Genomic DNA, 24444 nt, shown 5'->3' with positions numbered 1-24444 from the left:
CACACTAAATTATAAATTAGAAAAACATATAAATATCAGTAGATAGTTCCATGTAGAAAGACAATCGAATTTTATTATTCTTTACTTTTCTTTTGAAATAAACAACCTACACAAGTTCTCACGAATTCTTTCGTCTATATTATATTTTGCTTTATTTTCTCCTCACAACACCAATAAATCATGACGCGTGATGTGTTAGGTTTGTAGTAGATTGTAATGAATCACTTGGCAAATAAAATACAATGATAATAGAATAGAACAGAAGACAGATGTGGTGATCCAGACACTTGGTTGTTGGATTTATTACATCTAAGAACATATTCCTATTATTATAGTAAAACAGCTATCATTACAAGAACAAATGAATAATTTATTTATTTTACTTATGGTAAATCAATAAGACCAATAATTAATTACAGTAAGTACTGTAATTATGACAGCTCAGTAAGCACTGAGTTAATATGAGGACACTGCAATTAGATTAAATTATAAACATAGCAGTACCAGCTCTCTAATATCTAAATGAACTCAGACTTAAGAAATTAAGATGTGACTGACAAAGCAGATCGTGTTTTGATATAAAAAGGACAACTTTGTATTCTTTAATAAAGACAACCTATATACAGTCTCAAAGTATTCTTATATACGTCTCAATCTTTTTACTGTTGATTTTATTCTATAAAACTTCACATTTTTTACTTTGAATTCTATAATGTCTTCCCAACACTCTGCTGCCAACTCTCTTCCTCGTGAAGAACAAAGCCCTCTTACCGAAGTTGGTATTCCCTCTCCTGTTCTGAATGAACAGACACATCTCACCGAAATTGGTGACATTTCTCCTCTCCTTGGATCCACCGCTCTTTCCATCGATGGTGATATTGAAATGATATACACCAGTCTTGATTCCTTGCCACCTCTTTCAGTTGTTGGTTCTGTCCCTCTTACTCCTGTGCCTACCGTCCCATCAGCTGTTAATAGCAACACTAGTAGTTCCATCACTTTGGAAATGTTGTTAGCTTCTGCGAAGGAAGACCTTAGCATAAAGAAGAACAACTTTTATGTGGCTTATGCTAACTATGTGGCTCTTTCGAAGGTCAACCCCATGTCAGACGCGGCCAGACATGCTTCTTCCATTAAGAAGGAAGCTCAAGAATTGTTTGAGAATGCCCAGAAGACTCTCAAGGTGTTTGAAAAAGCCAACGCCCCTCCTGCTATTCTTGAAGACAAGAAGAGCATGGTAGTCCCTAGCAACTTACCTTTCTTGCAGCTCTGCACGGAAACCAGGGTGAAGCAAAATCGTGACGTGTTTGACTCTGTGTACGATTTTTGCCAAGAATTCACTATGGTTTTAGAGTCTCATTCCCTGTCCTTGGACTCATGCTGGGAGCGTCTGCTTCCCATATGCCTGAACAAGGAGGAAAGATCCTGGTTTGAAGACAAACTAAAGGGAAAGGCGTACAAGTGGAAGAAGGCAGAAGGGATTCTGCTGGATCACTATGATACTCCTTTCAGAAGATTTCTGAACATGGGTCGCGTGTGGAAAATGATGCAGAAGAAAGGTGAGTCAGTTTGTGCGTTTGGAGCTAAATTTCAAACAGCTAGAAGACAAGCGTCCTTGGAGGATGGTATCCAGATGGTTCTTTGTTTCTGGTGGAACTTGCGCCCGGAAGTCCGGGAAGCAAGCCTGATCCCATTGTCGGCCAACTATGGCACCAAACTGCCCTCCAAAGTGGAGGATATAATCTCGTTAGTCAGTGTAGCCACTAGCGATTCCACGGCCCTACTCAACCAACCTGCGGAGTCTGGCACCCCTGCCAAATGGAAGTCATTTGCCGATGCCCATAGCATCTCCTCTTCAATAAGCCACAAGGGAAAGAAGAGAGCTATTGCCAGGGACAATGATCCTAAGTACGCCAAGAAGTCTTGGAATTTTAAGAAGGCAATCAAAGATAATATTTGCTTTTCTTGCAAAGGTGCTTGGGAGAAGGGTCACACCTGTCCTGAAAGGGATAATTACTTGACAAAGGTGTCAAGAATGGCTGTGTGCTCACCTGCTGATAGATCAGTAGCTTCCTCCCCTGCTTGTGGTGGTTTCCCCCCTTCTCGTGATAGTCATTTCTCTGTTCGTGGCAACTCTTCCCCTGTTGGTAGTTCCTCAACGTCGTGGTCGATGGACCAAGATAACACAAGTGCTTTGGCCAAGATGGCCTTGAATTGTAAGGACAATCATAAAGACATGGTCATTAAAAAAGATTTTAAGAACGTGAGCACTAATATTACCTTCCCCATTCTGGCAAATAATTCTATTAGAACCATCGCCTTGTTGGACTGTGGCGCTACATTCAGTTCTGTGGATAAGAATTTTTGTTTACAGAATAAAATATCTATTAATTATGTAAATCACATCAACAAAGATTTAGTGAACAATTCCAATGTTCATAAGTATTTTATTTGTTTGGCTGATAGCAATACACATATTAAAAGAATTGGCACTTGTGTGATCAGTATAACTTGTAATAGTAAGACTATTCAGAGAGAATTTGAAGTGATGAACTTAACTAATAGTTATGAGTATGATTTCAGTATTGGTACTGATTATATGTCCACTCTGGGTATTGGTATTTATGGTTTACCTTTATCATATGATGATACTGATTCAAGTAAGGAACGTAGAGAAGCCGATAGACGCTTCAATAATAAGAGTGATCTTCTTGAATCCATTGAGAGAGAAAATGAACAAAAGGAAAATAATCCGGCTGTAGATCCCAAACAGTTTGAGGATGCTATGGATTATATTTGTCCATTCATTAAAGACAATCAAGATATTCCTAAGGGTTCGTTTTGTACTATACCTGAAAGTGTTGTATGTTTGGACACTCCAGAAAATGCTACGGCGTTCAGAAGCCCTTATCCCATTCCTTACAAGATGCAAGGTGTAGTGGATGAACAGGTGAAAGAATGGCTGGACAATGGTATAATTGAAAGAGCGTCTGCAAACACACAATGGAATACGCCTTTGACTGTTGTCAAGAAGACGAACGGTAAAGGAGAAATTACTGGATATCGCGTTTGTCATGATCCCAGATTAATTAATTGCCTGTTGAAGTCAATTGATCATATGCCTTTGCCATTGATTGGTGAATTGTTTGAAGATTTAAAGGGTGCGAATATTTATTCCACTCTGGATTTGAAATCTGCATTTAATTCTTTGAGGTTGAACCCAAAGGACACACACAAACTTAGTTTCACATGGCGTGGTGTACAGTACAAACCTATTGGTACAGTGTTTGGTATTAAGCATGTCAGTTCACAATTTCAAAGAACTATGAGTATAGCTTTGGAAGGACTATCTTTTGTACGGTTTTTCGTGGATGACATTGTTTGCGCAAGCAAAACGTTCGAGGAACACAAGGAACACTTGAAGCAAGTAATTGAGAGATTAACAAGGGTCAATTTGAAGTTGAATCCGAAAAAATGTCATTTCTTTCAGAAAGAAATTTATTTGCTTGGTTTTCATATTTCACCTGAAGGAATTACAATGGACCGCAGAAAACTTGTTAATGTTCTTGAATTTCCTCAACCAAAAACGGGTAAAGATATCCAAAGTTATTGTGGGTTGATCAACTATTTTAGAACCTTGATTCCGAATGTATCTTCCATTATGTCGCCATTAGATTCATTGAGAAATGAAAAGTCGATTACCCATTTATGGACAGATAAGCATCAAACTGCATTTAATAACTTGAAAAAAGCACTTTTGAGTGATCTGGTGTTGTCGTACCCAGATATGAACTCTCCTTTTAGTATCAGCTGTGATGCATCTCTTACTGGTATCGGTGCAGTGTTGTATCAAGTCAAGGATGGCAAGAAAAAATATATTTCTTTCGTGGCCAAGAGCTTATCCCAAAGTGAAAGAAAATATTCTGCGACCAAAAGAGAATTACTAGCATTAGTATTTGCACTCAAGCGTTTTCACAAGTATGTCTATGGTTCTCACTTTACCTTGTACACGGATCACAAGGCATTGACATATCTTCACACCCAACGTGTTGCGAATCTGATGATGATCGCATGGATGGACACGATTTTACAGTATGACTTTAAGATCGTTCATTTGCCTGGTGTTTCGAATGTGCTCCCTGATGTGTTGTCACGTTTGTCTGAAGAAACTGAAACATTATCAAATGAACTGGGTGGGGATAGTGTGGTTAGATCCATCATGAGAAATAGTGCTGTCACTATGGAACCGCTACCAGACATCTTGAGTGGTGAGTACTTTACTCCTCCCACAGAAAATGAAAGGAATAAGTTATTAGTTGAAGAACATTTGAAACGTCATTTTGGTGTAGAAGCTATACTACATGCCTTAAAGAGAAAAGGTATTTATTGGACCAACTTGAAGAGTCAAGCAAGTGATCTTATACAATCGTGTATACAGTGTCAACGTCACAATATCACAAGAAAAGGATATAACCCTTTAAGACCAGTGACCGCAACACTTCCTGGTGACAGTTGGGGAATAGACCTGGCTGGGCCATTTACAACGTCGACTAGAGGAAATGAGTACTTGTTGGTGATGATAGACATCGCAAGCAAATTTTACGTATTGCGTGCCATACCTGATAAAAGGGCATCTACGATTGCGTTACAAGTACTGGATGTCATTAGTACATGGGGTCCGATGAGAAAGTTGCAGAGTGATTGTGGACGGGAGTTTGTAAACTCGCTGATGACATGTATAAAAGAGAATGTTGGTTTTGAACATGCATTGATTTCGCAGTACCATCCTAGAGCTAATGGTGCGAGTGAAAGAGCTGTCCAGTCGGCAGTGAACACCATTAAAAAACAAATAGTTGGTAATGTTGCTGATTGGGATCAGAAGGTACCATCCGCACAGTTGTTTTTGAATAGCAAATATAATGTTAGGACTAAGAGTACGCCATTCTCATTAATGTTTGGAAGGAATCCAAATGACTTTGTCGATTTTAGTAAAGAGAAGGATAGTGCAACTGCTGAACAGATTCAGAAAGAATTGCAAGAAAAAATTAAAAGAATGACTGAGATAGTCTACCCTGCCGTGTTTGAACACGTAAAGCATGTCACACAAAAGCAAAAGGAACGCTTTGACATGAGTCACAAAATGATAGATCTGGTTCCAGGAACTATAGTTATGATTTTGGTGACAGAAAAACAGAATAAATTAGATCCAAAGTATAAGGGATTTTATACTGTTGTTCGAAAGACTGCTGCCAATACTTATGTATTGAAAAATGAAAAGGGATTTTTAGAACCAAGGAATTACCTTCCTTCTTTATTAAAAAAAGTGTCGAATAAGATATTAGAGCAAAAGAATGATTTTTTTGAAGTCGAAGCAATTATTGGTCATAAGAAAGATGATATGAACAATTATTTGTATAGATGCAAATGGTTGGACTATGATGAGTCTCATGATACCTGGGAGCCAGAGGATCACTTTACTGATCCTAAATTCATTAAGGAATACTAGCAAAGAATTGGGGAAGCACCAGAAAGTATCAAAGACATCAACAAAGCCAATAAAAGATTATTGAAGGATATGAAAGTCGTAAATTCCATACCCAAAGAAAAGTCAGGTATAAAAAGAAAGAACTATGCAAAGACAGCTTTGCAAAAGAAGAAACGCAGTAAGGTCTAAATAAAGAGTTATTTGAGCACCACAGTACTCGTATATATATAAAAAATGCATAAAGTACTTGAACGGTATTTAATTAATACCTGGGTGGGGATAATGTGGTGATCCAGACACTTGGTTGTTGGATTTATTACATCTAAGAACATATTCCTATTATTATAGTAAAACAGCTATCATTACAAGAACAAATGAATAATTTATTTATTTTACTTATGGTAAATCAATAAGACCAATAATTAATTACAGTAAGTACTGTAATTATGACAGCTCAGTAAGCACTGAGTTAATATGAGGACACTGCAATTAGATTAAATTATAAACATAGCAGTACCAGCTCTCTAATATCTAAATGAACTCAGACTTAAGAAATTAAGATGTGACTGACAAAGCAGATCATGTTTTGATATAAAAAGGACAACTTTGTATTCTTTAATAAAGACAACCTATATACAGTCTCAAAGTATTCTTATATACATCTCAATCTTTTTACTGTTGATTTTATTCTATAAAACTTCACAACAGATACAGCAAAAGGCAGTAAGCAGCAATAGTTAACAGATAAGAAAAGGGAGAACAACCAATAGAATTGTTGTTAAAATTGAGAGGAAGAGAAAGATATATGAAAAGAAAATGACGAAACAGAAAAGTAATAACCGACAAGGAGACCAAAACCAACAAACAATCTTCCTAAAATCAAGGAACCTATATGTTATGTCGCAAGATGATATAGACTGCAAAGAGAAGAAAACAAAAAAAAGATATTGAAACTGAATGAATGATTTTTTATTGAGTTGAGTTTGCTTCTCTTTTTATAGTTGACAACATTTTAAGTTGATAATAGAAGTTTAGAAAAATAAAGATAGTAAAAATAGAATGATGAATAATCAATACAGCAAGAATAAAATATATGAATAAAAATACAGTAAAAATATAATAATAAAGGTACTGATGTTGTGCAGAGATGTCGGCAAGATGAATTATGTGTATTGTAGAAGAGGAATGTTACTAACATGGGGGACTATGATTTCGAATGAGTATAATGTAGATGAATATATTAACAAGAGAAAAGGAAGAAGTATTGTATGTAGAAGGAACAGGGAATGAAAACGAGTTTTTTTTGTACACGGAAAAATTCTTTTCTTACTACCAAGGGCACAGCACCACATCAACAAACTCTTGATGTCAGCCTCTCATAACTGGGACGACATGTCATGACAAACTACTGAACAAACCTACTGAGCAGACTGACCTTCTGGTACCAGACACCACGACATAGCCCTTTGTGACCGGTACTTTTAACACACTTGAAAGTCAATGTGGTCTTCGATAGTATAGTGGTAAGTATCCCCGCCTGTCACGCGGGAGACCCGGGTTCAATTCCCGGTCGGAGAGTGTTTTGATGTTGTCGTTCCTGATCTGGGTTGGTTTTCCTTTTACTATAACAAAGTCAAAATGTCAGAGCTGACATCAGTAACCAAAATCGGGATTTACAAGCAACCAGTAATGGTTGACTTTGTCGTTCCTGATCTGGGATGGTCTTCCTTTTACTATAGCAAAGTCAAAAGGTCAAACCCACTGGGGATCGGAGAGTATATGTAAAATCGAAGAGAGGATAAAAGGTCCTTTTTATTGATAGGAATTGAATTGTCTTATATAGTTTTCTAAACTAATACTGCGCATTATCCGCAGTAAACTATTATACTCTATTTAATTACAAGAGAAGTCCTTTTACTGCGGTTGATGCTCAGAAGATGTTACTGTGGTTAATCTTTACAAGACATTACTGCAGTTCGTTATCTATGAGGTATCTTTGACATACAGAACTGCTGCGGTCAATTATCCCGATTTCTCGGATTCATCAAAATAATGTCCGACAACTTTTTAGGATAAAAGATCTTGACTTCGCCAATTGGTCTTTCACATATGTTTTAGATGTTTAAGATGGTGAATATACTTGTAGAAGATATTACTGGACAACAAGCATCTAAGACATATTATTGTAGCTATTCTTTTAGCCAGAAATCAATTATCATTTTGTATAAATAGTCAAGAAATACATTTTGTTGTGGTGGTTGAAGTTGAAGAAGTTTTTAAGAGGAAGAATTGAAGATTTGAGATTAGGAACAAAGATTCATAAGAACTTGTGTAGGTTTTGTTTATTGAGAAAAGATTTTGTATCAAAGTTTGACAAGGTTTCTACACTGAACTACTACTGCTATTTATATTATTTTGGATTGGGAAAATTATATGACTGGGGTCAGGTAATCAATCCTATCTGAGCTTTAATCAGAGCAATATGATCTTGGGATAATTAATATATAATTAATTATATAAATGTGTGTAGTCCCAATGAAGTATTAACATCGAAAGTAAATATGTTTATGAGTTATAATTATGCTTATAATAATCCACTGATATATTCCATATTATGGTGATATCATCATATGAAATATAATCACTATCATGCATGCTAAACCTGTGTGTTAAATAATAAAGTAATCGGTAGACACCTTTGACTGGAATAGCTGAGGCCTTATATTATTTCCTTCAGACTTATTCTCAATTACAGCAGTAGTCAATACTCATTTACAACAGCCAGAAAAGAAATACCAGATCGAGACTTGACAAAAAGGTCAAACCCACTGGGGATCAAGGAGTATATGTAAAATCAAAGAGAGGATAAAAGATACTTTTTATTAATATGAATTGAATTGTCTTATACAGTTTTCTAAACTAATACTGCGCATTATATGCAGTTGTTATTATTTATATTTAATTAAAGAAATAGTCATTATACTGCGGTTAATGCTCAGGAAGATATTACTGCGTATAAAGAAGTACTGTGGTTAACTATCTTCAGATTTTGTCGGACATTATTTTGATGAATCTGAGAAATCGGGATAATTGACCGCAGCAGTTCTGTATGTCAAAGATATCTCATAGATAACGAACCGCAGTAATGTCTTGTAAAGATCAACCACAGTAACATCTTCTGAGCATCAACCGCAGTAAAAGGACTTCTCTTGTAATTAAATAGAGTATAATAGTTTACTGCGGATAATGCACAGTATTAGTTTAGAAAACTATATAAGACAATTCAATTCCTATCAATAAAAAGGACCTTTTATCCTCTCTTCGATTTTACATATACTCTCCAATCCCCAGTGGGTTTGACCTTTTGACTTTGCTATAGTAAAAGGAAGACCATCCCAGATCAGGAACGACAATTTTACGGATTCATCAAAATAATGTCCGACACAATTATGCAATAAAATGGATAAAAAAGAAACGCTCCCGGGTGGGCTCGAACCACCAACCTCCTGATTAACAGTCAGACGCGCTGCCAATTGCGCCACGGAAGCAGATTATAGCTTGACACAAAGCGTGATTAAAATGATCCACGTTTAATAATTTCTGTTGTCCGGTAGTGTGCACTGGAAAAACCGCCCTGATTAACAATCACTGCAAAAGACTGCTGATTTTAGTTCCTGAAAACCTGCAAAAATTTTACTACAATTTTCGATTTTTAATTTTTTCAAATAATTTCTATTTTTTTCTGTTGTGATTTCAGATCGCTTTTTTTTAGCTGTAAAATCACACTACCATCATTTTTTTGGCCATAAAATTACAAAATTAAGTTTTTTTTTTATATTATACACTTCTTTGATATAATTCTAAATTACACTGAAGAAACACTTATACAAAAATTAATATAATATTTAATAAAAATTATATATATTCTTAAGGTTTCACTTTTTCTATTTCAAAATAAATTATTTAAATATTTTTTATATATTATAAATGTGAATATAAGAACAAATATTTAATCAATATATTTCAAAGGAATGAGACAAAAAGTTGTGATTTCATTTTTACTGTGGCAATATTTTTGTGTGATTTTTCCCTTTGATATATGGAACTAAAATATCAGATTTTTTTATTTCACATGTTGTGAGATGCGAATGTTCCATTTTTCGATTATTTTTTGTCATAGTCCAATCATCATCATATCAAATATTATAATTCTAAAAAATGACTTTTAAAAAAAATTACGTACACTTTTAGTAATGCACACAGTATTTGACTTGGCTAATGACTTAACGATATATGAGTATAATTATGATGATATGTATGATAGATGTATCAAAAAATTACTTGGCATACTATAGTCATGGCATGGAGCAGTATTTTATCTATTTATAAATTTTTTTGGTATATAAAGACCTTGATCAAGATCTCTTAAAATCTATATAATTTTTTTTATAATTTAAAACAATCGACATGTCCAATAATCAAAAGAAAGACAGTTATGCTATCTGCAAATGTCTAGACTGTACAAAGTTGGATAGCTGTGGAAAGAAACAGAAAAGACAAAATGCACAATGACACTATGAGAAACATATAGTACCTGTTGCCAAAGACAATGCAATGGGTAAATAACAAGAATAACTCGAGCTGTACATGTAAAATTAATATAAATTAATTCATAAAATAGATGTTCTTGAAGAACATTTTGACAACATGGAAGTAGATAGTATTGACAGTGACAATGATAATGATTATAATTACGAGAACAAAGGTGAAGGCGAATATGAAGATGAAAATGAAGAACAAAACATTGAATTTGATCAAGAAGGTAAGAAAATAAAATAAAATAAATGAACAAAATAATAATTGAAACTGATATATATTTTTTTTATTTTTTTTTATATGATTATAATTGTAATTATATTTTTATTTCTACGTCTTTACAACAATTATTTCTTTCCAGTTGGCTTACCTTTGTCCCAAGAAGAGTCCATCTTTACTGCCAAAAATACAATTACAGAAGCATTTGTGGTTGATGGCGATAAGATTGAAGAAGGCAATACCGGTTTTGATTTTGAACAAGAAGAAAACTTTGATGAGACCAGTGGGACCTCGATAGTAGAATCAGATATGAATTAATACGGTATAGACAATTAATCAATATATTAATTTAAACTAACTTAACCTTTGTCTTCATAGTTCGTCCTTTGTCTTTTGATAACATGCCCTTGTATATCCACTTTGTTGCAGTATTCATTATCATATTTCACTTGATCTTTTTGGTGGAAAGCGGTGGATCGATTCTCATTGAATTTTGTAATACTTTACTGTCTCTCTGTGATATGTCTGGTGCCCTTTCACTGACGATCAATAGCTTGAAGCATAAGACAAGATTTAACATGACAACAGACGGAATGACAGTATACATTGCATGCTCACAATGTCATTCAATTTATCCTCTGGAAACAAGTCAAAGAGTCTGTACATTTAAGAAATTCTCTCAATCCGCCATTTGCAACAACAATCTCTTTAAAGTGTCAACTGGAAATCATTCTCTTCCAGCAATGGTATATCCATTCAACTCTCTGAAGTACGCCTTGCAACAAAAATTCTCCAAGCCAGATTTCGTGTCCAAGATCAATTTGTAGAGAAATTGTCAAATAACTGAAAACACCAAACTTGACATTTTCGATGGTGCAGTTTGGAGTGATATTAAAGACATCAATGGCAGACGGTTTGTTGATGATAGCCGATCTTTAATGTTGACTCTGAATATCAATTGGTTTCAGCCATTTGATGGACGAACATATTCCAGTGGTGCGATATATCTCTCTATCAACAATCTCCCACAGAGTGAACATGTTAAGTCTGAAAATGTCATTCTTGTTGGTATGATGCCTGGGCCAAAGGAAGCAAGCACTGACAGCATGAATCATTACTTGAAGCCGCTTGTTGACGAATTGTTGGAGATGTACATTGGTGTAGAAATGACAGACTCACAAAATAGAAAGATTGTTGTTTGTGCTGCATTGATGTGTGTTGCCTGTGATATCCCTGCCATTTGCAAAACCTCTGGATTTACTGGCCACATGAGCACATGCGCCTGTCACAAATGTCAACGACAATTCACGACTATAAAGAAGACCAGCAAGCTTGACTACTCTGGATTCAAGTATAGCAATTGGGTGAGACGCACGAAGACAATCAATCTGGAACATGCTGTCAGCTGGGCAAATGCATTGAACAATACTGAGCAAACACGCCTAGAAAAAGAAAACGACACTCAGTAGTCAGAGCTTCATTGGTTATCTTACTTTGACCCAGTCCGCTTTACAGTTATAGACCCAATGCATAACCTCTATCTTGGAGCTGCAAAGTGAATGATTCAGATATGGTGCGAGTGTAACTACATCAATGAAAAGAATCAGTTAACTATGCAAGAGCTTGCTAATGGTATTGTTGTACCTTGTGGATATGCGCGTATAACAAAGAAGATTGCCGATGGGTTTTCCTTCATGAAAGCTGACAAGTGGAAGTCGTGGTGTGTCATATACTCTCCATTTGTTTTGAAGCATGTGCTCCCAGCCAAGAATCTCGAAAACTGGATTTTGTTTGTTGACGCATGCTGCTTACTCACAAAACCTTTGATCAATGACAAAGAAATAGACGAAGCCCACAGTAAACTCCAATTGTTTTGTATAAGATTTCAGACACTGTATAGAAAATTGGCCATGACACCGAATATACATCTACATCTTCATCTTGGCAAGTGTGTTCATGACTTTGGGCCAATTTATGCTTTCTGGTTATTCAGTTTCAAGAGATACAATGGTTTGTTGAAGAATATCAAAACAAATCAAAAAGGCAGCTTCGAATCAATGATGATGAAGAGATTTTTAGAGAGAACATACATTGGCAGCTTCATACAATCTTTTGTCAACCATCTTCCCCAGTTTGCAATTGACTTTCTGCATCGCATTTCAAATAGTCAAGATCAATTAGCAGCATTGCATCCATCTTCTACTGCCAGTACCTTTTCTCTGTCTGACTTTGTTGAATATTTGTTAAACCCTTGTCATTCTGCTTTGGGTTGTGAGCCGTTGCCCCCTTCAGTGTTTCCGATTAAACTTGATCAAAGGATTACAATGTGCAAGGGACATTATGAATGTTTACTGGAGTTTTACAGACACGCATATGACAGTCACGATCTTTTTGTCCATTATTCAAACTGCGAGTCTAACCAGATTTTTGTCAATAACTGAATTGAGAAAATGAAACGGATATCTCTTCTTGGACAGGAATACTCTTCTGGATCTTATTTCTGCGCCTATTATCTTGAGAATAACAGTGAAGATAAAGCAGCATTTCCTGGCCATATACTGTATTTATTTCAACATTTGATAACCATCAACAAAACTGTCATCACCCATACTTTTGCGTTTGTTGAGTGATACTCTAGTTATTCTTCGGGGAGTTACCAGCCAATGTTAAATGAAGGCATTGAGCTCTGGAATGAACCTTCTTCTGTACTTAATTATGAATGTATTATTCCAGTACATCGTTTATATTCACCAATCATAATTGCTAAATATAGGTTTACTATAACTAGTGAATTTAAACGTTTAGTAATCCCTTTACCCCAAAAAATAGAAGCTTAAATAATATTAATAAAATACCACTTTGCACTCTTTTATCAATTTATTAGAAAATGTTTGATTTATTGTCTTATTGTTTCTTTGACCATGATGGCAGCTTGTTTGCCTTGGTCTTACTAAGCTGCTTATCTCTTATTCCTTTAAATTTATGCTTGAATGGATGGATATTATTTTTCTTATCATGAGCTGCCTCATAATCCACATCAAGTTCATCAACAAACCTATCTCCCTATATATCAATGTAAGTATTATTACACACCATCCAAAAAAATAGTTTTTTGTACTATACCTCTTTGCTTCTCCAGCTTGGGCAGAATCTCCAAAAAAAACTCTTTTCTGAGGATGAATCCTGTTCCTCTTCTTCTCTTTCGTCATCACTCTCAAGGTCTGACATGTAATCAGCATGGAGAATACTGTCAACATTCTCTCCAAAGCTGTTCACAAAGTGTGCCCAATTGGCTTTCAAGGCAGATTGTATTCTTTCACACAACTATATATAAATATATAATATTTCTAATTTAATATCACATCTAGTATATTGTGTGCGTGTGTTTTTTACCTTTACACGTTGCTGATGAAGACAGGCCCGTCAATTCTCTTCCTGCTTCTTTTCTCCTGTTTTTTTTTCTTGCAACTTTCTGTTGCCAATATGTCGCACAATCTTAGTTCAAAGAGTTGGCAAGTCCACCTTTTTCCCCTCTTCTTGACGACAAAGGTAATCGGTAACAGACTTCAGAATGAGTCTGTTTCCCTCGCTGTTTTTATTTTCATTGGTATTGTATTGGTCATACAATTTCTCTTCACTCAAATAATCGCGCAACAATTGCTATAATATAAATGTATATTAAATTCTATCTACATAAAAACATATTATGATTACTTACATCCAATGTTGGTTGACGTCCAGGCAACATGTCTTGCTCAACTGCATTACTAGCAGTGGCTTCGGCTTTCTCAGAAGATGTGTTCTTCAAAACAGTGTTTAAGACACCATTCATAGTATCAAGTTTCTTGTACACATCATGGATGTTATGAGTTCTACACAACAAATCACCTTCAAGATTCAACCGAGCTCTCTTTGGTGCTAGTAGTATTTGATTGCTCACTGTTCCCTGTGAGTGTTGCAACATTATTGTCCTTATGTCATTGGTATTTCTTGGTGGGCTTTTTTTTTGATTTTTATAAAAACCAAAAATAAAATTAATATAAGAAAATTGAAGACTGCCTGGTTTTAATCTACCTTCCCACAGAAGGTTCTTTACCAAAAGCATTGTTAACTGAATTGTTATTGAGATTTCTTGACATTGTGAATAATAAGAATAGCTTGTTTTTTTTTAAATCCAAAGGGTCTATTTATATTATGTTTAATTTGGGCTTTAAGTTTTATTCTTTCTCAGAGAACACCATGATCTATTACGTAACAAGAACAGCTTTGAATGTTTCCACTCTTGTTGTGAGTATTTTATGTGTTTCTTTAATTTAATTTTCAATCCATGTTTTATTCTTATATTATGTATTAGTATTTGAATAATATGATTTTATACTATACTCTGTTTTTCATATGTATTAGCTGCTGGCATAGTGCAACTGCATTTTCTTTCAATTCTAAGTTACAGACAAAAATTATTTTTTGATTTATTTATTTTTAAAAAAAAACCCCAAATTTGTATTTAATAGAATAACTGCGCCCCTCTTTTTTATTTTTTCTTTCTTTAACCTGCTCTTCTCGTTTTGTCTCTTTTTATATGTCTTGGTAAGCTTACTCTTAAGATCTCAACTTTTATTAATACTTTTGGCTTTTAGAATCATCTTAATATATATTAGATAAACAATACACTCAATAAGCATTCAAAACAGTACAGGTAATAAACAATCTCCTAACCAAAATGAAACACCTTGCTGACTAAATATCTTTTATTTTTAAAATGATAGGGCTTCTACCCATTTTGTAATAAAAGATGTTTTGCTCTTGACACTATATACTTTCTGGTATTTTCAGTCTATGAAAAGATAATATATATATAACTCAACTTAAATAATGTAACTTATCAATTCTTCTTCTCAGATAAATATGTCATGCCTTTTTTTCAAGTCATACTTGTGGTGATCCAGACACTCGGATGTTGGATTTATCACATATAAGAACATATTCATATTGGGATAGCATAGTAGCTATCATCTTGTCAGTATAAAATATATATAAACGATTAAGTAATCAGTCCAATAATTATTACAGTTAGTACTATAGATAATATCTTAAAGATTGTTAAGATAATTATATCATACTGCCGGGTAAACTGTGTCAGATCGATATGGAGCTAATTTAGTAGGAAGTCCTAAAGCTCTAGTATAAAAGAGAAAAGAATAGCTAAGAGCTAAAGAAGTACGATTTATGACTTGATGTCATAATTGTAACACCGACACTAGTTAAGCAGTAAATACACTCTAATAACCAAATATAGTAAAGGAAGAAAGCCTTAAGAAACTAAGACGTAATGACAAGAGCAGATTGTGTTTTCTTATAAAAAGGGACACTTTTTATTTATGAATAAAGACAACTTATATACAGTCTCAAAGTATTTCTATACGTCTCTATTATCAAATATTTTATTTTTCTATTGTTTCGTACCTGAAATACCACATTTTTTACTTTGAATTCTCGAAATGTCTCAACAATCCGCTGTCAACTCTACTATCGTTTCTGGTGAAGAAACCGCCCGTGTCAACTCTGGTGTCATTCCTCCTCCTTCTGCTGCTGGTTCTGCCGACCACGATGGTGATACCGTGATGACTCCCTTGTGTTCTGAGGATGGTGCCTTTGATTCTGAAGAAGGTTCTTCTGGTTCCGATGCTGGCCATTCTGGTTATGAGGGTGCCTGTTGTAAATGAGTATTGACTACTGCTGTAATTGAGAATAAGTCTGAAGGAAATAATATAAGGCCTCAGCTATTCCAGTCAAAGGTGTCTACCGATTACTTTATTATTTAACACACAGGTTTAGCATGCGTGATAGTGATTATATTTCATATGATGATATCACCATAATATGGGATACATCAGTGGATTATTATAAGCATAATTATAACTCATAAACACATTTACTTTCGATGTTAATACTTCATTGGGACTACACACATTTATATAATTAATCATACATTAATTATCCCAAGATCACGTTGCTCTGATTAAGGCTCAGATAGGATCGATTACCTGACCCCAGTCATATAATTTTCCCAATCCAAAACAATATAAATAGCAGTAGTAGTTCAGTGTAGGAACCTGGTCAAACTTTGATACAAAATCTTTCTCAATAAACAAAACCTACACAAGTTCTCACGAATCTTCGTTCCTAATTTCAAATCTTGAATTCTTCCTCTTAAAAACTTCTTCAACTTCAACCACCACAACAGTGCCAATTCTCCTCGCATCTATTTGGGTAACTCTGAAGTCAGAGTTAACAACAACCTTGTGGCCACCGTGGAAATGTTGCTGGCTTCTGCTGAGGAGGACCTCAACACTAAGAAGGGCAACTACTACGCCGCTCTAGGCCACTACTTGGGTGTTTCCAAGAGGGATCCCATCTCTACTGCTGCCAAGTCTGCTTCCAAGGGTGCCAAGGAAGCACAAGTACTGTTTGCTGAGGCTGAGCAAATCCTCAAGGACCTCAAGGCTTCCACTGCTCCTGCGTCTAAGCCTCATGACAAGAGAAGCACTCTGGTTCCCAGTAACCTACCTTTTCTCCAGCTTCGTTCTGAGGGTCCTCTGGTGAAGGCCAACCGTGATGTGTTTGATTCGGTGTATGACTTCTGCCAGGAGTTTACTACAGTCCTGGAAGCACACTCTCTGTCCTTGGATTCCTGCTGGGAACGTCTGTTGCCCACTTGTTTGAACAAGGAAGAACGTTCTTGGTTTGAGGACAAGCTCAAAGGCAAGGCCTACAACTGGAAGAAGGCCGAAAGTATTCTTCTAGATCACTATGACACGCCGTTCCGTAAGTTCCTGAACATGGGTCGTGTCTGGTGCATGAAACAAGGCAAAGGAGAATCCGCTCGTTCTTTTGGTGCCAAATTCCAAAAGTTCCGCCACCAGGCCTCGTTGGACGATGGTGTTCAATTGGTTCTCTGCTTCTGGTGGAATCTGCGTCCGGAAGTCCGGGAAGCTTGTCTTATTCCTTTGTCAGCCAACTATGGCACCAAGATGCCCTCAAAGATTGAGGACATCATCTTGTTGGTGAGTGTGTCAACAAGTGACTCCACTGCTTTGTTACATAATCCTGCCAATGGTACTGCCGCGTCCTCCTGGAGTTCGTTTGCTGCTCACAATGGTGCGTCCTCTCTCTCTGCTGGTTCCCACAAGGGAAAGAAAAGGTCTTTCTCTCGCAAGCGTGGTTCCCAGTCTCCCAAGAAGTCATGGGACTTCAAGAAGGCGATGAAGAATGGCATCTGTTTCTCATGCAAGGCTCCCTGGGTTAAGGGACACTCCTGTCTGGAACGGGAGAAGTACTTGACAAAGGTGTCAAGGATGGCAGTCCGCTCCTCTGCTGGTAGACCAGCAAGAGCTTCCACTGTGGTTGAGGGGAGTCCCTCGTTGTCTTGGTCAGAGTACCAAGACAACACTAGTGCTCTGGCCAAGATGGCATTAGATTGTAAGTACAATCTTAAAGACATGGTTATTAAAAGAGATTTTAAGAACATGAGCACTAATATTACCTTTCCTATTTTGGCAAATAATTCCATTAGAACCATCTCCTTGTTGGACTGTGGGGCCACGTTCAGTTCGGTGGACAAGAATTTTTGCTTGAAGAATGGAATAGCCATTAGTTACATCAATCACATTAATAAAGATTTGTTGAACAAAAACAATGTTCATAAGTATTTTATTCGTTTGGCTGATAGCAATACCCAGATTAAAAGAATCGGTACTTGTGTGATCAGTGTAACTTGCAATAGTAAGACTATTCAACGCGAGTTTGAAGTGATGAATTTAACTAATAGTCATGAGTATGATTTCAGTATTGGTACTGATTATATGTCTTCTCTTGGTATTGGTATTTATGGTTTACCTTTATCATATAATGATGCTGATTCAAGTGAGGAACGTAGAGAAGCCGATAGACGCTTCAACAATAAGAGTGATCTTCTTGAATCCATTGAGAGAGAAAATGAACGAAAGGAAAATAATCCGGCTGTAGGTCCCAAACAGTTTGAGGATGCTATGGATTATATTCGACCGTTCATTAAAGACAATCAAGATATTCCTAAGGGTTCGTTTTGTACTATACCTGAAAGTGTTGTATGTTTGGACACCCCAGAAAATGCTACGGCGTTCAGAAGCCCTTATCCCATTCCTTACAAGATGCAAGGTGTAGTGGATGAACAGGTGAAAGAATGGCTGGACAATGGTATAATTGAAAGAGCGTCTGCAAACACACAATGGAATACGCCTTTGACTGTTGTCAAGAAGACAAACGGTAAAGGAGAAATTACTGGATATTGCGTTTGCCATGATCCCAGATTAATTAATTGCCTGTTGAAGTCAATTGATCGTATGCCTTTGCCATTGATCGGTGAATTGTTTGAAGATTTAAAGGGTGCGAATATTTATTCCACTCTGGATTTGAAATCTGCGTTTAATTCTTTGAGGTTGAACCCAAAGGACACACACAAACTTAGTTTCACATGGCGTGGTGTACAGTACAAACCTATTGGTACAGTGTTTGGTATAAAGCATGTCAGTTCACAATTTCAAAGAACTATGAGTATAGCTTTGGAAGGACTATCTTTTGTACGGTTTTTTGCAGATGACATTGTTTGCACAAGCAAAACGTTCGAGGAACACAAGGAACACTTGAAGCAAGTCATTGAGAGATTAACAAGGGTCAATTTGAAGTTGAATCCGAAAAAATGTCATTTCTTTCAGAAAGAAATTTATTTGCTTGGTTTTCATATTTCACCTGAAGGAATTACAATGGACCGCAGAAAACTTGTTAATGTTCTTGAATTTCCTCAACCAAAAACGGGTAAAGATATCCAAAGTTATTGTGGGTTGATCAACTATTTTAGAACCTTGATTCCGAATGTATCTTCCATTATGTCGCCATTAGATTCATTGAGAAATGAAAAGTCGATTACCCATTTATGGACAGATAAGCATCAAACTGCATTTAATAACTTGAAAAAAGCACTTTTGAGTGATCTGGTGTTGTCGTACCCAGATATGAACTCTCCTTTTAGTATCAGCTGTGATGCATCTCTTACTGGTATTGGTGCAGTGCTGTATCAAGTCAAGGATGGCAAGAAAAAATATATTTCTTTCGTGGCTAAGAGCTTATCCCAAAGTGAAAGAAAGTATTCTGCGACCAAAAGAGAATTACTAGCATTAGTATTTGCACTCAAGCGTTTTCACAAGTATGTCTATGGTTCTCACTTTACCTTGTACACGGATCACAAGGCATTGACATATCTTCACACCCAACGTGTTGCGAATCTGATGATGATCGCATGGATGGACACGATTTTACAGTATGACTTTAAGATCGTTCATTTGCCTGGTGTTTCGAATGTGCTTCCTGATGCATTGTCACGTTTATCTGAAGAGACTGAAACATTATCAAATGAACTGGGTGGGGATAGTGTGGTTAGATCCATCATGAGAAATAGTGCTGTCACTATGGAACTGCTACCAGACATCTTGAGTGGTGAGTACTTTACTCCTCCCACAGAAAATGAAAGGAATAAGTTATTAGTTGAAGAACATTTGAAAGGTCATTTTGGTGTAGAAGCTATACTACATGCCTTAAAGAGAAAAGGTATCTATTGGACCAGCTTGAAGAGTCAAGCAAATGATCTTATATAATCGTGTATACAGTGTCAACGTCATAATATCACAAGAAAAGGTTACAATCCTTTAAGACCTGTGACTGCAACACTTCCTGGTGACAGTTGGGGAATAGATCTGGCTGGGTCATTTACAACGTCGACTAGAGAAAATGAGTACTTGTTAGTGATGATAGACATCGCAAGCAAATTTTATGTATTGCGTGCCATACCTGATAAAAGGGCAGCTATGATTGCGTTACAAGTACTGGACGTCATTAGTACATGGGGTCCGATGAGAAAGTTGCAGAGTGATTGTGGACGGGAGTTTGTGAACTCGCTGATGACATGTATAAAAGAGAATGTTGGTTTTGAACATGCGTTGATTTCGCAGTACCATCCTAGAGCTAATGGTGCAAGTGAAAGAGCTGTCCAGTTGGCAGTGAACACCATTAAAAAACAAATAGTTGGTAATGTTGCTGATTGGGATCAGAAGGTGCCATCTGCGCAGTTGTTTTTGAATAGCAAGTATAATGCTAGGACTAAGAGTACGCCATTCTCGTTAATGTTTGGAAGGAATCCAAATGACTTTGTCGATTTTAGTAAAGAAAAGGATAGTGCAACTGCTGAACAGATTCAGAAAGAGTTGCAAGAAAAAATTAAAAGAATGACTGAGATAGTCTACTCTGCCGTGTTTGAACACGTAAAGCATGTCACAGAAAAGCAAAAGGAACGCTTTGATGGAAGTTACAAAATGATAGATCTGGTTCCAAGAACCACGGTAATGATTTTGGTGACAGAAAAACAGAATAAATTAGATCTGAAGTATAAGGGATTCTACACTGTTGTTAGAAAGACTGCTGCCAATACTTATGTATTGAAAAATGAAAAGGGATTTTTAGAACCAAGGAATTATCCTCCTTCTTTATTGAAAAAAGTTTCTGACAAGGTATTAGAGCAAAAGAATAACTTTTTTGAAATCGAAGCAATTATTGGGCACATAAAAGATGACAAGAACAATTATTTGTATAGATGCAAATGGTTGGATTATGATGAGTCTCACAATACCTGGGAGCCAGAGGATCATTTTACCGATCCTAAGTTCATAAAGGAATACTGGCAAAGAATTGGTGAAGCTCCAGAAGGTATCAAAGACATCAATAAGGCCAATAAGAAATTATTAAAGGATATGAAAGTTGCGTATTCCGCACCTAAAGAAAATTCAGGTACTAAAAGGAAGAATTATGCAAAGACAGCTTATCAAAAGAAGAAACGCAGTAAGGTCTAAATAAAGAGTTATTTGAGCACCACAGTACTCGTTTAAAATAAAAAAAAAAAGAACAAGCTGATCAGAAGAATTGCATAGAGTACTTGAACGGTATTTAGTTAATACCTGGGTGGGGATAATGTGGTGATCCAGACACTCGGATGTTGGATTTATCACATATAAGAACATATTCATATTGGGATAGCATAGTAGCTATCATCTTGTCAGTATAAAATATATATAAACGATTAAGTAATCAGCCCAATAATTATTACAGTTAGTACTGTAGATAATATCTTAAAGATTGTTAAGATAATTATATCATACTGCTGGGTAAACTGTGTCAGATCGATATGGAGCTAATTTAGTAGGAAGTCCTAAAGCTCTAGTATAAAAGAGAAAAGAATAGCTAAGAGCTAAAGAAGTACGATTTATGACTTGATGTCATAATTGTAACACCGACACTAGTTAAGCAGTAAATACACTCTAATAACCAAATATAGTAAAGGAAGAAAGCCTTAAGAAACTAAGACGTAATGACAAGAGCAGATTGTGTTTTCTTATAAAAAGGGACACTTTTTATTTATGAATAAAGACAACTTATATACAGTCTCAAAGTATTTTTATATGTCTCTATTATCAAATATTTTATTTTTCTATTGTTTCGTACTTGAAATACCATAATACTGGTTTGCCCGCTTTTGCAAACACATGTCTATAATATGTAAATAATTCAAGTGTCTTAACAATCAAAGCGTACATATTAATAAAGTTGTTTATTTTATTTCTTGCTTTTTATTTAAAAGAAAATATCAATCAAATGGATTTTTATTCTATTGCGAGATTTGTTATGAACCCCCATAAATGATCTAGTAAGTATATTATTTTATTTTATTTCATAAAGAAACCTGTATTAATACTTCTGTATCTTTTTTTGCTCTAAGCTAATGTAGTTCCAAACAAACGTATTCTCCAAGTAAATACCAAGGATTTCATTTTCAGTTAAAGAAGTGTAAAACCAAAAAACGCGCCAAATACATGAAACCAATAAGGTAGGGAAGTATAGTATAAGTTAGGTCATCCAATGTATTCAAGCCGTCCAATAAATGAAAGTATAACATGTATACAAGTCATACTATTCGGATACACACTTTTAAAGAAGTATTAGTAGTCCATATTAAATAGCTAAATATATTTTCCAACCATTCAAAAATCAATAAAAACCATTTTTCCATGAGATTCTATTTCAAATGCATCATCTCTTGATGATGTCAACAAGATCTATTTAAGTTTTTTTTTACAATCATTCATTTGAATGCTGGTTCCTGTCAGATTTCAGACTGAGTCTAAGTCGATTTTAGTGAGATCTATCCAATAATATCATGTAATTAAAGCAAATAAAATTTTTTAAGAGGTAGAGAGTTCAAAGCCAATTCCATAACAAGTAGGGTTTAGGTACGGTTTGAAGTTATGGGTGAATATATAACCAGAATTACAGACAATTATAACATTTCAAAAAAAGGGGGAATTATAACTCTCAATTTATCTATTGATCTTAGTATCTATAATCTCATCATTTGGTTAACTAAATGAATCAATTTTTGTAACAAATACCAAACTATAATTGAACATAAACCACCAATTTTTGGAGGATTTAAACAAAAATTAAGCTACTTAAATTGGTTGTCTTTTGCAGTGAATGTGGCCAGGTTGGTAAACACATGTGTAGAAATAGTGATTTTTTTCAACTCAGTGTGTTTTTTTGAAGTTCAGATCAAAGATGTAGTTTTAGTTGGTTTCATTGGCTAACAGAATTTTAGAATATCAGTCTGGTACAGAAGGCTAAATTCACATACAGAGACCTATCATAATTCTCATTCTACCATCCCTTTTTTTTTATTCCTACTATTTTCTGGATTTACTCTTGCAATAATCTATTTATAAACTCATAGTAGAAAAATATATGTCTTTTACACACAACAGGCATTCTTGAAAACATTTGAATAAAGACTATGAATTGATAATATCATAATTGTCATGTCTCTTTCTATATTTAATAATATAGAAAAGAACTTGTTAGAAGAATTCAATTAAACAACCATAAAATATAATTCTTTTTTTTTTACTTTAAAGTCGGTGCAAATAAAGTATATTTTACGTTTGTTCCTCTTTTTATTCTCAATAAATCACATCAAACAAAACACATAAAATGCCTTCTATCCCCCACTGCCGTAATGTTGTCTGCCGTTGTGCTCAATGTAACAGAAATTCACAGAGATACTCATTGGTGACAAGTAGAACTGCTGAGTGCCATATTAGAAAAGATGAGCTTGAGAGAATCGAGAGACTGGATACGGCTGAAAGATTGGCAAATAGTATGTTATATTCAGGGTTTATTTTTTGATTACTGAGTAATAACTTCTTTATTTTTTTAATTTTAATGAAACACAGCTGTGCAAGAAGAACAAATGATGGACGTTGATACCCAATGTAAGAAAAGAAAAGAAAAAAAATATTTGAAAACCAGTAGAGACAATAAGCTAAATTAATCTATATTTGTATATATCCCGACCTGTCAATCTGAATCCATCGAAAAAATAGACGATCAGGCCGGCTCACCTGATTCGAATGCCGCCACAATGGCTGACAATGTCTCGGTAGACGATGAGATCAGCGAGGTCAATGGCAATGACTCTGACATTGAAAGAGACACGAACTCTGACTCTGGCAGTGGTAAAGAAGAAGGTGTCGAGACAGACATTGAAGAGTTTGTTAATGAAGGTCAGTCATAAATGATTTTGTTTTCTTAAAAACAGACCTAAAGAAAATTTGTTCTAATTTATTTTTGTTAATTTTAAATAGACCCATTTGATGCTCCTAACATGCCTGAAAACCCTGTCCATCAGTTCATTGCTACCTTTGCCGTTCTTTTTATCTTGCGTTATGTTGTTAACAAAGGTGCCACCGTATTGATTGAATTTATCAATCAGTTACTCAAGATCTACAGCAAAGATTTCCAATTACCAACAAGTCTTATTGGTCTGCAAAGAATGACTGATTTTTCCAATTACGCCAATGGTATCAAGAAGTCTGTTGTATGTGAAGACTGCCACAAGGTTTACGAACAAGATGTGTCTCTCCCTACTCATTGCGACTTCAAAAAGCATGGTTCTTGATCAGTATGCAATTGTGAATTGATGAAGGTTTCATCTTCTGGTGCCATGGTAG

The 24444-nt window shown here is 35.5% G+C and overlaps 8 protein-coding genes and 2 non-coding genes across 10 annotated transcripts; 8 read left to right on the top strand and 2 right to left on the bottom strand.

The window, feature by feature from the left end:
• The first annotated feature begins 623 nt into the window (after positions 1 to 623).
• Positions 624 to 1465, top strand: PHYBLDRAFT_159148 (hypothetical protein). Its single transcript, XM_018433924.1, has 2 exons — positions 624 to 1183; positions 1353 to 1465. The coding sequence occupies exons 1-2, from the start codon at positions 713 to 715 to the stop codon at positions 1407 to 1409; spliced, it is 528 nt and encodes a 175-aa protein (XP_018290466.1). The 5' UTR covers positions 624 to 712; the 3' UTR covers positions 1410 to 1465.
• Positions 1466 to 1791: 326 nt separating this feature from the next.
• On the top strand, positions 1792 to 8024 carry PHYBLDRAFT_187380 (hypothetical protein; the record flags this gene model as incomplete). Its single annotated transcript, XM_018439375.1, has 10 exons — positions 1792 to 2216; positions 2311 to 2950; positions 5507 to 5663; positions 5834 to 5886; positions 6194 to 6208; positions 6614 to 6751; positions 7002 to 7125; positions 7225 to 7266; positions 7718 to 7932; positions 8016 to 8024. The coding sequence occupies exons 2-10, from the start codon at positions 2549 to 2551 to the stop codon at positions 8022 to 8024; spliced, it is 1155 nt and encodes a 384-aa protein (XP_018290465.1). The 5' UTR covers positions 1792 to 2216; positions 2311 to 2548.
• On the top strand, positions 6992 to 7063 carry PHYBLDRAFT_t158. The gene has a single exon. It is a non-coding gene; the product is annotated as a tRNA-Asp (tRNA).
• A 936-nt stretch (positions 8025 to 8960) lies between the features above and the next one.
• Positions 8961 to 9033, bottom strand: PHYBLDRAFT_t156. The gene has a single exon. It is a non-coding gene; the product is annotated as a tRNA-Asn (tRNA).
• A 1061-nt stretch (positions 9034 to 10094) lies between these two features.
• Positions 10095 to 10618, top strand: PHYBLDRAFT_65547 (hypothetical protein; the record flags this gene model as incomplete). Its single annotated transcript, XM_018441479.1, has 3 exons — positions 10095 to 10134; positions 10167 to 10307; positions 10443 to 10618. The coding sequence occupies 3 exons, from the start codon at positions 10095 to 10097 to the stop codon at positions 10616 to 10618; spliced, it is 357 nt and encodes a 118-aa protein (XP_018290464.1).
• A 285-nt stretch (positions 10619 to 10903) lies between these two features.
• On the top strand, positions 10904 to 11615 carry PHYBLDRAFT_159147 (hypothetical protein; the record flags this gene model as incomplete). Its single annotated transcript, XM_018433923.1, has 1 exon — positions 10904 to 11615. A coding segment is annotated over exon 1 (240 nt), but the record flags the coding sequence as incomplete, so codon positions are not given.
• Positions 11616 to 11913: 298 nt separating this feature from the next.
• Positions 11914 to 12741, top strand: PHYBLDRAFT_146613 (hypothetical protein; the record flags this gene model as incomplete). Its single annotated transcript, XM_018431686.1, has 1 exon — positions 11914 to 12741. One exon carries the CDS (start codon positions 11914 to 11916, stop codon positions 12739 to 12741), a length of 828 nt encoding a protein of 275 aa, XP_018290462.1.
• A 463-nt stretch (positions 12742 to 13204) lies between these two features.
• PHYBLDRAFT_146612 (hypothetical protein) lies at positions 13205 to 14439 on the bottom strand (the record flags this gene model as incomplete). Its single annotated transcript, XM_018431685.1, has 6 exons — positions 13205 to 13363; positions 13424 to 13624; positions 13694 to 13705; positions 13823 to 13960; positions 14019 to 14298; positions 14375 to 14439. The coding sequence occupies 6 exons, from the start codon at positions 14437 to 14439 to the stop codon at positions 13205 to 13207; spliced, it is 855 nt and encodes a 284-aa protein (XP_018290461.1).
• Positions 14440 to 16617: 2178 nt separating this feature from the next.
• PHYBLDRAFT_65535 (hypothetical protein) lies at positions 16618 to 23025 on the top strand (the record flags this gene model as incomplete). Its single annotated transcript, XM_018441477.1, has 2 exons — positions 16618 to 18724; positions 22913 to 23025. The coding sequence occupies 2 exons, from the start codon at positions 16618 to 16620 to the stop codon at positions 23023 to 23025; spliced, it is 2220 nt and encodes a 739-aa protein (XP_018290460.1).
• Positions 23026 to 23425: 400 nt separating this feature from the next.
• Positions 23426 to 24392, top strand: PHYBLDRAFT_169547 (C2H2-type zinc finger transcription factor; the record flags this gene model as incomplete). The annotated part of the gene is made up of 4 exons (XM_018436101.1): positions 23426 to 23591; positions 23668 to 23706; positions 23818 to 23997; positions 24079 to 24392. 4 exons carry the CDS (start codon positions 23426 to 23428, stop codon positions 24390 to 24392), a joined length of 699 nt encoding a protein of 232 aa, XP_018290459.1.
• Positions 24393 to 24444: the final 52 nt, after the last annotated feature.

This window comes from Phycomyces blakesleeanus (assembly GCF_001638985.1).
Source record: "Phycomyces blakesleeanus NRRL 1555(-) unplaced genomic scaffold PHYBLscaffold_13, whole genome shotgun sequence".
In the NCBI taxonomy this organism is placed as follows: Eukaryota; Fungi; Mucoromycota; class Mucoromycetes; order Mucorales; family Phycomycetaceae; genus Phycomyces; species Phycomyces blakesleeanus.
This window is presented reverse-complemented; position numbering and strand designations above follow the sequence as displayed.